The 12205-nt window shown below is 37.5% G+C and overlaps 2 protein-coding genes across 6 annotated transcripts in view; one reads left to right on the forward strand and one right to left on the reverse strand.

Annotated features, from left to right (window-relative positions):
• The window catches only part of LOC132841809 (cytochrome c oxidase assembly protein COX15 homolog), a 13738-nt gene extending 8500 nt beyond the window's left edge, over positions 1-5238 (forward strand). Inside the window, exons 8-9 of the mRNA XM_060864347.1 lie at positions 1-25; positions 4517-5238. The exon at positions 1-25 is cut by the window's left edge and continues 89 nt beyond it. Of these exons, the coding sequence (XP_060720330.1) occupies positions 1-25; positions 4517-4648 (157 nt within the window). The 3' untranslated portion in view covers positions 4649-5238. The remainder of the gene's footprint in view (positions 26-4516) is intronic.
• Positions 5239-7594: 2356 nt separating this feature from the next.
• LOC132841810 (Kv channel-interacting protein 2) overlaps positions 7595-12205 on the reverse strand; it is a 195523-nt gene continuing 190912 nt past the window's right edge. For all 5 annotated transcript variants that reach the window (XM_060864352.1, XM_060864351.1, XM_060864350.1 and 2 more), the window contains 4 exons: positions 11736-11843; positions 11542-11646; positions 11269-11331; positions 7595-10631 (listed from right to left, as the gene is read on the reverse strand). In XM_060864352.1, coding sequence (XP_060720335.1) covers positions 10584-10631; positions 11269-11331; positions 11542-11646; positions 11736-11843 — 324 coding nt within the window. In that variant the 3' untranslated portion in view covers positions 7595-10583. The remainder of the gene's footprint in view (positions 10632-11268; positions 11332-11541; positions 11647-11735; positions 11844-12205) is intronic.

The following is a 12205-nucleotide window of genomic DNA, read 5'->3' on the forward strand; positions in this document are numbered from 1 at the left end:
CTTGACTGCTATGGCATACACACAGGTGAGTGGGACTCATTTACACATTCTGAAATTAACAAGAGTGTAATTATAGGGTTCAGCATTAAAAGGTTTAAAAAAAAGTAGGGCTGGACAAAATATTACAAAATAAAATGTTAATTAGTAATAAATTGCATAAAATCTATAAACGTAGTGCAAGCAATGTTTGTTTGTAATGAAGAATATAGAAAGAAAGGTTTGCACTATTTTTGCACAGTAAACTCTTCTTTCTGGAAAGTGTAAATAGGGACCATGTTACAAAAGTTAAATTTTTTAGAATTTATTTATTTAAGATCTGGTGAGCCTTAAAGTTTAACGTTTTTTGTTTTTTTTTTATCATTTACATACTTGTGTTTTTCTTGATACATATTTGTATGAGGTGCATAGATTTGTTAGGTACCCTATTATTATTCTACCCGTTTCTTCTTCTGGTAAGAGTGTCTGTCAGCTGTTATAAACTATAATTTGGCACTCTGATTGGAGAGGGTCTAAGGAACATACTGACCAAATTTGGACCGAGTACTGCAAACGATCTAGTGCCACCATTGGGTCGTATTTGGAAGTATGCTTGCTTATAGTCATAACTTTTAAACCCTGTGTCCAAACTAAAAGAAAGACATCCCTGGACTCCAGGGGTCGAGACGAATTCACTCTGTCACTCTGTGACATCAATTTCCACCTAATTAGATTTTCCAACCTCTTGGATTTTGGTGAAAACTGTTTACAATTTATGTTCAATCAACATTATATGTAATGTACATATGTATGTAGATGAGGAGGTATAAAAAACCATTTGGTCACTTTCACAGGTATAAAACGATCCTTTGTCTTAGTTCTTGTACGGACCATTCGGAGCACAAAACCCCAAAACTATAACATCCATCCAACAAACATGAGCAAATCAAAACATTTAGCATATCAACACTAGACCATGATAAAGATCTAGACATTTTTTCTGGTCTGAAGCTGAGATGTGAGAATGTGAATGCGGATCAGCCCCCACAGAACAGACCTGACCTTATTACTGTAAGTGCACTCATGTTCCTATTAAATCCAATCTAATGAGCAGTGATGTAGCTCATGGATTAGACAGATGAGGCAGTGTAGAGTTGAAGGCCTGTCAGAGTCAGGCGCTGAGGTTAAATGCCCTCTATTAAAGAGGCACACAATTACATTAGAGCTAAAAACAAGGGTAGAAAAATATTCACTGCTCCAATGACAGCTCATCTTATTATTTTCTTCATTTTTTTTTTTACTTTTAAATAACTCATATTAATATGCTGATCAGAATGCAGGGTGTTAGGGTAAGAAACAAAAATGCCTCACCTCAGGCTTCTCACACACTTCACACACTTTAACACTAAATTGTTACGTCTGTCATGTTGTTATGTCTTACGTCAATGTAAACTTGGCCCAACGTGAACCCCATTCAGACAAAACATCAGAAACATTCACAATCTCATTCTGAACTTATTGCCAGAGAACAAAACAAATAGTAAACAAAAACTTTTTTGTGAACAAATCTCGATTAGAATTTTTTTTTTTTCAGTAATTCTAAAAAAATCCATGATTATTCTGTTTTTATTTTCTTCCTTCATTTCAATGGACATTTAAAAATGCATATAATATTTTTTGGTTTTGTTGCCATCTATTGAAAATGGTGCAAACTATGGTTCTTTAAGAACAGGGCTCTCAAGTTTTGAAGACAGGCAAGCATGACTCCCCCAACCCCCTATGTGCTATTTTCTGATTGGCTATTGTGTAGCCTCTTTTTTTGATTGGCTGATAAGTGATAAGTGTCAGGCTCGACTAAGAGCTCCAGGGGACACACGCTTGATTCCTGCCCGGTTCCATAGAGACAGCGGTGCGGACTGATACATTTTGGGCGCTGCGGTATATTAAATATATGATAAATAGTTTTTCTGCGTGAGAAATACGATGTGTGGCGGGAGAGCGTGACAAAAAACTCAAATGTGTGACTGTCACTCTCAATGCGTGACACTTGACAGCCCTGTTAAGAATAAGGAATTTTTAAAAAAAAATTATGAAAATCATTTGTTTGCACTATTTGTTAAATACCGTGTGGCTACTATTTACTATAACTATTAGTATTAATGTTAAAGAGTCCTCCTTATTTGACAGAATAAATGTCTTTTTTAAGATGAAAAGCCACCGTAACTGTGGTATTATACCAAAAATTCTTACAGAGTAACATTCAATAAACATTCAAGTAAACCTTGGCTTTAAATGAGTTACACTGCACATAGTAAGTATTATTTTAAGATTAATCAAGAAAGAGACACTGAATTAAATCTAAACCACTGACTATACATTTTGGGGTTTAAAAAAGAAAATATGGATAATCTGAGTTAGCTGGCCAGCATGTTGATGACAAACTTAAACATGGAGTGCGTCAGTTATGCCATGTGTTATGTCTTCTGTTATATCCACTCCTTACTTCATAGCTGTATGTATCAGTTTAAGACACTTACTGTTTGGGAAATAGCACCAAGAAAAGACCTCTAATGGATAAAATCGTAACTGAAACTGTAAGTCAGTAAAAGCAAGAAGACAACAGGTGAAGAGTCTGTTCATTTACTGTATACAGTATCTGTCCCCTTATACTGCCCCCTGCTGGTTTGGACCAGCCCATGGGCCACAGATTTTGTATCACTTCTTTATTTATTTTGTTATTATCATCGAAGAACAGAGTATTATACTCACACTATGTTCACTCAATTCACCAGTTGCTGTACTATGAAATAGTCAGACGTCCTACTGCTGGTTGCCGTATTAATAACATTTATACAACTAACACTAGCATTCGTAATCACTATTCATGCTTCTAAAATGAAACATACTGAAGGGAGATTTGGTGTTCATGTATAAAAGTCAGCAGTGTATATATGCGTAGTATTATACGAGATGACAGAGAAGCAGTGTGTGAGCAAAGTTTGCTGTGTCTGAAAATCATCAGCTCTCCCCGAAATGATCTCTGGTGGCTTTGTTTCTGCAATTTGCTGTATGTGTGAAAATAGCATCAGAGTAATGTGCTATTTGCCTTCTTCGGCATCCACATCAGGGATGCCCTCTAGTGTTTAGTGTTGCTGTGGGTGGGTGGGTGATGATAGTGAGTGAGTGAATGATGATAGTATGGTGAGTGAGTGAGTGAGAAGAGTATGATGATAGTATGATGAGTGAGTGAGTGAGTAAATGATGAGAGTATGATTATAGTAGGATGATAGTATGATTGAGTGAGTGAGTATGATAATAGTGTGATGATAGTGAGTGAATGATGATAGTATGATGATAGTGAGTGAATGATGATAGTATGATAAATGAGTGAGTGAATTATTGAATGCTGATAGTACAGTGAGTGAGTGAATGTATGATGAGTGAGTGAATGATGAGTGTATGGTGAGTGAGTGAATGATGAGTGTATGGTGAGTGAGTGTATGATGAGTGAGTGAGTGTATGATGAGTGAGTGAGTGAGTGTATGATGAGTATGACGAGTGAGTGAGTGTATGACGAGTGAGTGAGTGTATGATGAGTGAGTGAGTGAATGGTGAGTGTATGATGAGTGAGTGTATGATGAGTGAGTGAGTGTATGATGAGGGAGTGAGTGAGTGTATGATGAGGGAGTGAGTGAGTGTATGATGAGGGAGTGAGTGAGTGTATGATGAGGGAGTGAGTGAGTGTATGACGAGGGAGTGAGTGAGTGTATGACGAGGGAGTGAGTGAGTGTATGACGAGGGAGTGAGTGAGTGTATGACGAGGGAGTGAGTGAGTGTATGACGAGGGAGTGAGTGAGTGTATGACGAGGGAGTGAGTGAGTGAGTGTATGACGAGGGAGTGAGTGAGTGTATGACGAGGGAGTGAGTGAGTGTATGATGAGGGAGTGAGTGAGTGTATGATGAGGGAGTGAGTGAGTGTATGACGAGGGAGTGAGTGAGTGTATGACGAGGGAGTGAGTGTATGATGAGTGAGTGAGTGAATGGTGAGTGTATGATGAGGGAGTGAGTGAGTGTATGATGAGGGAGTGAGTGAGTGTATGATGAGGGAGTGAGTGAGTGTATGATGAGGGAGTGAGTGAGTGTATGACGAGTGACTGAATGATGAGAGTAAAGCAATTCTTCCCCAGATTCCACAGCCAATTTTCCTCCTCTCACTCCCTGCTGTGGCAAATGAAAGCTGCCTTGATGCATTTAGGATGCAAATTGCTAAATTGAAACCCAGCCTCGCTTCTTTATTTTCCATAAATATCAAAGACAGGTATAGGAAGCAGCCCAAGGTACATTGCTGAAACAAAATGTAGCCTTAATATCAACAATATAGAAGAAAGAAGCAGTAATCAGAATGCTTGTCTTGGAAACAGGAAATGAATAGATCAAAGAGCGAGCCTCAGCCGAGACTCTAATCCCACTTTGTTTTGTAACGCAGAATGCCAAAATGTTAAATTGCTTTCTGATTGCCTGTCGTCACTTTGTTTCCTAGGTGGCTCTTGGAATCAGCACTTTGCTCCTGTACGTGCCCACGTCCCTGGCGGCTACACACCAATCCGGATCAGTAGCACTGCTTACTTTCGCCATTTGGGTCCTCGCAGAACTCCGCAAGGTGGCCAAGTAATTCACCTTCCACCTAAAGACTCCATTGCCACACAGAGGAAGTTTGTTCATGACCTTTCCTATGCATTTTCGAGTCAACATGATAATGACAACGTTTTATTGTGGCGTAAATTGGCAGCTTGATGTTTATTGAAATGAAGATAATGAACGCTGTCTGGTATCAAATGTCAGAACATACTCACAAAGACGGTTGAAATGGAAAAATATTTTCTTCTCATCCGAATACCAATTCCACCCATATGTCAGTCACGTGATTCTCTAATAGCTCTTATTATGCAGTGCAAATGTTTGCGCACCCTTTAATTCCCTTTCTAAACATGACATGAATGTTCTCTTCAGTTAATATTCAATCATCTGTAAGAAAAACATTTTATTTATTTCTACATCTACATGTCAGACACAGTTTTCTGCAGATACACTGCATCGTTAATAACAAGCTACATGTTCACTTTTCAAATTTGCAAACTTTTGCCATCATCTGTAACTTAGACCAAGAAATATTTGGATCTTATTAAACAGAATAATTTGATGATGTATTGTACAATTTGAAATATTTGCAAAGAGAATGTAAATAAAATTACTGTTCGTGTATACAGTTAATCCGCTCTTTATATTCAGGTTGAATAACCTTTGATCTTTTTACTCCTGTGTTCAGTAGAATCATACTATGGTATGGTTAAGGCATCATTTCTGTTTAGTCAGAAGAATGTTGTCAATTTCTATAAAACTGTTCTAGGAAAAAAAAGGTTCATTTATAACATTTATTGGAAAGAGTCTCCAGTGTCCGTGCTTTGCAGCAGGCGAGAATCTAGGGAAGGATATTTTCTTGTGAGATAATAGAAGAGAGATTCCGCTACGTTAAATGCAATTATAAATGATTAAAAAGCACAATGTTCAATAATAAAAGAAAAAAAGATTGATTTTTACTTTGGTACAAGGAGTAAAACATATCAAGACATGCTTTTATTTAAAAAATAATCCATTTCAGAGTGCAACAGTTACACAATGACGCCACTTCACGTCAAGTCTCATCACACCACTCGGTCGTTGATTATTTTCCTGTTACGGCATGCCGTGCCATCTCGTGTCGTGTTTTATCACTCGTATCTGACATTTCTATTAATATTTGGTTGGGGAGTATTGATCTGATTATGAGCGGTGTAATGGCTAATGCTGGTCTTAATGCACGTCATTTTAAAACCTGTGATGGTTGTCATAGCAACTGATTAGTCATCATGCATGACATCACTGCTTGTCAAGAACGGACGCTGAACGTCACTAGTAATCTGTCATAACGCGGATGATCCGTCTCTGATTACAGAGACGTTGCAACAAGTTAGACACTTTACCCTTCTTTGCATAGCAGTTGTAGGGTATTTTTTATTGTCTCTGTACAAAATATACATGACTTTCTTTTTTGTTTGCAGTGCAGCCGGTTGAGACTAGCTAAGAAACAGTTAATGCAACAGACCATTTTTCTTCATGCGAGCATGAGCGACAACAGGAGCGACAACACTGTCCATCATCTGTTGATGGTGAAGTGTTAAACATAACAGCAAATAAATTACCCCTTTAATGCAATTTGGAAAACAAATCAGGTCCTTGAGCCAACAGAATCAAGGACCTGGACCTCTGATGATTGAAGTCAACACAACACCAATAAAGAAACTCTTATTTGCACCCAACTGAGTTTTTTCTACCAAAACATAAGACACCTGTAAGTAATGCTGCCTTAATGAATGCCTTCAGAATTATAACTTCCCACTTTTGTAGTAATTACCTTGTAGGCTTGGCATACATATTTCTTTTTTATTTAAGTTTTAATTTGAATTTTGGTCTAATTCAAGATTATTTTCACACTGTGGAAAATGAACCAAACCTGTTAGTACAGAAGCTGTCCTCTTTCAGGACATGTTTTCCCAGTCACAGTGGTGGCTCAAGCAGTTAGGTTTCCGGGTTCAAACCCCAGCACTTCCAAGCTGCCACTGTCAGGCCCTTGAGTGTGGCCCTTTACCCTCTCTGCTTCAGGGGTGCTGTATCATGACTGACCCTGTGCTCTGACCCCAACTTCCAAAGTTGGGATATGTGAAGAAAAAATTTCACTGTTCTAATGTATGTGTGACAAAAATATCTATTCTATTAGCATTTAAAGGTGGGGTGCACGATGTTTGAAAGCCAATGTTGACATTTGAGATCACCAAAACAAACACGCCCCTAACCCAAATGGGTGTAACCCCTGTTTTTATAGCGCTGCCCCACACATACATACGCAACCCAGGCAACTATTATGGGGGAACCTGCTGGGGCAGCTGGCCGAGGGGATATTTTTATCAATAAATGAACTCATTGAGTAATACTATGGTAATACAAGTGTGTTTTTGTAGTACTGTGTGTTGTACAGTACCGTGAAAGGTTTAGCTCCGTTTCACGCGGAAGACGACGTTCAACACCTACAACCTGAGGCAGAGGTAACAGCAGGTATCTGCCATGTTAATGTTTCAACTGCTTTCGGCTAATGTCAGACATGCGCACTGAACACTCTCTCCGCCGCATATTGACAAGACACGCCCCTTTCTGCTAACTGGCTACACGTTTGTTTTGTTAGTCGGCCCGCATTTCTCAAACATCGTGCACCCCACCTTTAATGGGTCATTCACATGCTGCTTCCTTTTAGGACTCTCGTATTTACGATAATTCTGATAGCACCTCAAGGCAGCATTTTCATGTTAAAACACGTCCTTGAATAAAATATCCAACATTAAGCTTGATAGATATGATAAGACAACCTGAATAGAAGGACTGTTTGGCCTGGAAATATATGAGCACTCATGTAACAGACTATGCATTGCCTTCAGGGACATTTTCTCCTGTGCTGCTTTTTTCCCAAAAGGACAAAATCTGTGTTTGTTTCTTTTATGAAACATTTCAAGAGAAGTTTTTTTTTAATACAAGGACGTCCACACAGTTAAGATTGATGTTGGTAAAATACCTTTAATAAGGCGAAACAGTTTTAATTCAACCCTTAACCGAGATGCCGTATTCGAGATGTGGTGCATATACTCACATGCATTCCATCTGTCCTTGTAAGTCAACAAAAAAAGGGTGCAGAAAATAACACAATTCGTTGTAACATCTGACCTTAAAAGAGGGGGAAAAAACATTCTAATGAGGACACGAAACTTTTTTTTTGCAGTGCACAATCCTTTGTGGCATTCAGAAGAGAATGTTTGCATAAACCTTTAGATACATTGTGCTGATTGGAGCTTTGAATAGTAAACAATCACCACTCGACATGGATGGTAGATAGAAGCTAAGTCGAGATGGTGAAGTGGCAATACTGGCCGATAGGAATCAAAGTTATTGCTTAAATATTTAAGTATATTGTGTTCCTGCATACCGACTCCTCTCATCACTGAATCTAGTTGATTAGAAATAATCATTTGTAAATGTAAACATCACGCATCACTTGACCCTCCACCCTTCAGACTTCATTGCTTAAAGATGGAACAAGCATGGAAGTGTAAGTTTGTAAGTGTGATATCTATTAAAATGGCTGAATTGTTGAAAAAAAAATAGCTTGCATGCATAATTAAAGTCCACACCTCACGAAAAATTGCTCCTATTCTAATTTCCTAATAAAGTGACTTGTTTATTTATTTTTATTAATAATCCTGGACTGAATCACTGAAGTTTCATGTGCAATTCAATGTACAGTGCCTTGCATATGTATTTACACCCCATTTAAATTTGCCTCATTTGCAAACAGTTTCCGTCAGAATGTAATTAAACATAATTAGGTGAATGGAGTGCGTCTTTGTGCAATTAAACTTTGACAAGAGAGAACAGAAATACAACTGTTACTAGAAAACTCCAGATTTTGTCTAACCAGAAAGAAAGAGAGTTTTGTTACAGCATCAATTCCACTGAAATCCTACAAGCATTCAAACGCTCATTCTTGAGAGAACGTGTTATTAAAATTTGGTGGAAGGTGTACTAAAAGTGGCTGACCAGGTAAGAAGTTCAACCAAGGTAAGAAGGTCAACCAAGGCAAAAAGGTTCTCGGCTCTAACGTTTCTGGCGTGAGAACACCAACCATGATGGCTTTGGTAGCATCGTGATGGAAAAGCAAGAAGTGTGGTCTTAGTATGATGTTTTTGGGAATGTTTTTTTTCCACAGGGTTTACAAAGATTGGAACCAAATATAAAGCAATCCTAAAAAGAAAATCTGTGTCCAGTTCCAGGCTTAAGACTCAGTATGGTGGCTTCCATTATCTTTCAAACACATACTTCCAAATTATACTTGAGTGATTCAAGCATGGACATGATCGATTATCCCAGTCAACGCTTAGATTTTTGGCAAGACTTGAAAATTCCTGTTCACCATTGGTCTCCGTTCATTCTGACTGACCTTCAAATCCAGATGTGCAAAGCTGATCGAGGCAAATCCCAAAAATCCTACACCTGTAACTTCAGAAAGTGGTAGTGTTACTTGGTAGTGGTTCTGCCAAATAGTGACTCAGTGGGGGTGAATACTTTTGCAACCAATAAATTATTATTGAAGTTTAATTAACCCGCAATAAAGCATGTATAGTTTGCACATTCATACAGTTGATGTGTAAATCATACGATAAAAAAATCCCAATTCATTTCATTTCCATTTCAGGTTGTAACAATTCTACAATACAGATGAGTACATATGCAAGGTATTGTATTAGTTCTTAACTTCCCCGAACATGCAAATAGTCTGATTCTTAAGCTTGAATTCAATTTATCAAACTTACAAACCTACCTACAATTGTGATGATAAATTATATGAACATAGTTTTTCTAAATTCTTGACCTTGAATTTTTCCATTTAGCAAAAATAGCCACTACTTCATACCATAGCCACACACCTCTTTAGCTATACTCCACTTTAAGTATTTATTCATACTTTATATTTTCAGGTAAATATCTTTTTTATTTTGGGTCATGGTGAGTGTCTTTGGTGTTTGAGGGACACTGTGCATGGACAAGCTTACTGGTCCCAACACCCTACAGAGCTGCCATTGAGCACTTTAGTTCTGCCTAAATCTGTGGAAAATGGAAAAGGATGAAAAAAAAAACTCATGGAATTTATCATTAGTGGATTCTCTCAGCAGTAATAAATTTCGGGATTCATATTTTATGTGCATTCACAGTGTGAACATTAACAGGCTAGCATTAACGCAGCATAGCTCGACTCTCCCATTTATTTCTTTTATTATCTGTGAAATCTTCTACTTAGGATGAAAAAAACAGTCCGAACTGTTAAGTGCTTAGGACTTCGAGGCCAAGGAGTCACTTTTTCTACAGACTCGTCTGGAACGTACAGGCCTAGACTGTTTCTAATTCTATTGGCTGCTGAAATGGAGGAACTTGTAATGGCGCACACGACGGCGTTCGGACTGAGCGAGGCCATTTGACAACAGACAAGCTTTGGACTAGCTGGGTAAATATGTATGGTACATAGTGTAGGTTATTTTGACATCATGCTGTAAGAAAACTGTCACTTATTTGAAGAAAAAAAAAAAAAAAACACGACCATCATTGGCCATAACTTAGCTAGATGTTGGCCAGTTACTTTCGCTTCTATTGTCACTTCATGTTCCTCCAAGATACATGTGAAACGTATCACGCTGGCTTCATCCTGAGTCCAGCTACAGTACTATGTTAAATGTTTTCAAGGATGTAAGGAAAAACAAGTTATCGAAGTGGATCTAGAAGCCAGCCCCTGCACCTGATGCATCATCTTCCACTATGTCTCTGGGAGAAAGAAAGAAACAGAATGATGGTGGTCCTCTGGCTGGGTGAAGAAGAGGGGATATAGAGGAGGAAGTAGCTTCTGGTTGACCAGTTTGAGTACCTTGGTCACTTCTCTCTGTCTCTTTCTCGCTCCCCTTCAGTTGGGCTTGGCCCTAAATGACGTTGTCAAATAGCTGCATGGACTGCATGATATTTTCATCCTGTTGTGCAGAAAACAGGGAAAAGAAGTAGAAGAGATATTGGAGTGACATCCATATTTTAAACTTCAAGTTTATTAGCATGTGCATAAAGCATGTTATCTATGTATAATGAAATCTTTATGCTAAAGTAAACAGTGTATACAATCATAAAGTGGCGAAAAAAAAACTATATATATATATATATATACATATATATATGTATATATATATGTATATATATATATATATATATATATATATATATATATATATATATATATATATATATATACATATATATATATATATATATATATATACATGTATATATACATATATATGTATATATACATGTATATATGTATATATATATATGTATACATATATATATACATATATATATATATGTATATATGTATATATATATATATATATATATATATATATATATATATATATATATATATATATATATATATATACACATATATATATATATATATATATATATATATATACACATATATATATATATACATATATATATATCAGACTAATAAAGAAGGTGCGCATATAAGACAAGGACATTCAGGGACTGAGTCTGATATCAGAGTCTATTACTGAGATAGATAATGTTTGGTTTTTGTGAATTTCAAACCTTTTGGCATGACTCAATGAATTCATCGATCGTGACAACGCCATCATTGTTACGGTCCATTTTCTGAGGGGAAAAAATCATGTCCATAAGAAAATATACAGAAAAAATCATTTGGGTTTACAAAGATTTAACCATCTAAACCTCTATCAGTACTACACAAAGAAATAGCACAATTTTCTCAAGAAGGAATGTAACCTTAGGAAGGATTTCAGTCCAAATTAAGTCAGAGACTAGTTCTGGAGTTTGATGAATGCCGTGGCTTGAGCGACTCACCTGAAAGAAGTTCTCCACATGCTCTCTGGGAGCATCCTCTTGCATGCAGGGATATGTATACTTCCCCATCATGTCATAGATTGACTTCATGATGTCTAACATTTCCTGGAAGCCATTGCCATTAAAAAAAACAATGAGCTCTTTTCATTCACCATCAATGCCTAATCCTTCTCAAACATTAATGTCAGTTTCACCTCTTTGGTGATACACCCATCTTTGTTGAGATCGTAAAGGTTGAATGCCCAGTTGAGCCGATCGATTATTGTCCCCCTGAGGATGATGGACAGGCCAATGACAAAGTCCTGAAAAGAGCAACAGGACAACTGCAGAAATTCTGAATCATCTTGGCTTCTACCTCTAATCAGAAAGCAGAAGAAAGGCATCATGGCATTATAATACAGTATATGATACTGCTTCTTGTGTCTAATGGGCTTTGATGGGTTAGATGGACCAGTTTCACATTTCACCTGGTGTTAACAGATTATCTTGGCTATTCAGTGGTGGCCGAAGTGCTTAAGGTACAGGGTTGTTGATCGGAGGATCGGGGTTCAAGCCCCAGCACTGCCAAGCTGCCACTTAACCCTCTCTTCTCTATAGACGCTGTATCATGGCTGACCCTGCACTCTGACCCCAACCTCCAAAGTCGGCATATGTGAAGAAAGAA

The sequence above is a fragment of the Tachysurus vachellii genome, chromosome 2, assembly GCF_030014155.1.
Source record: "Tachysurus vachellii isolate PV-2020 chromosome 2, HZAU_Pvac_v1, whole genome shotgun sequence".
NCBI lineage: Eukaryota > Metazoa > Chordata > Actinopteri > Siluriformes > Bagridae > Tachysurus > Tachysurus vachellii.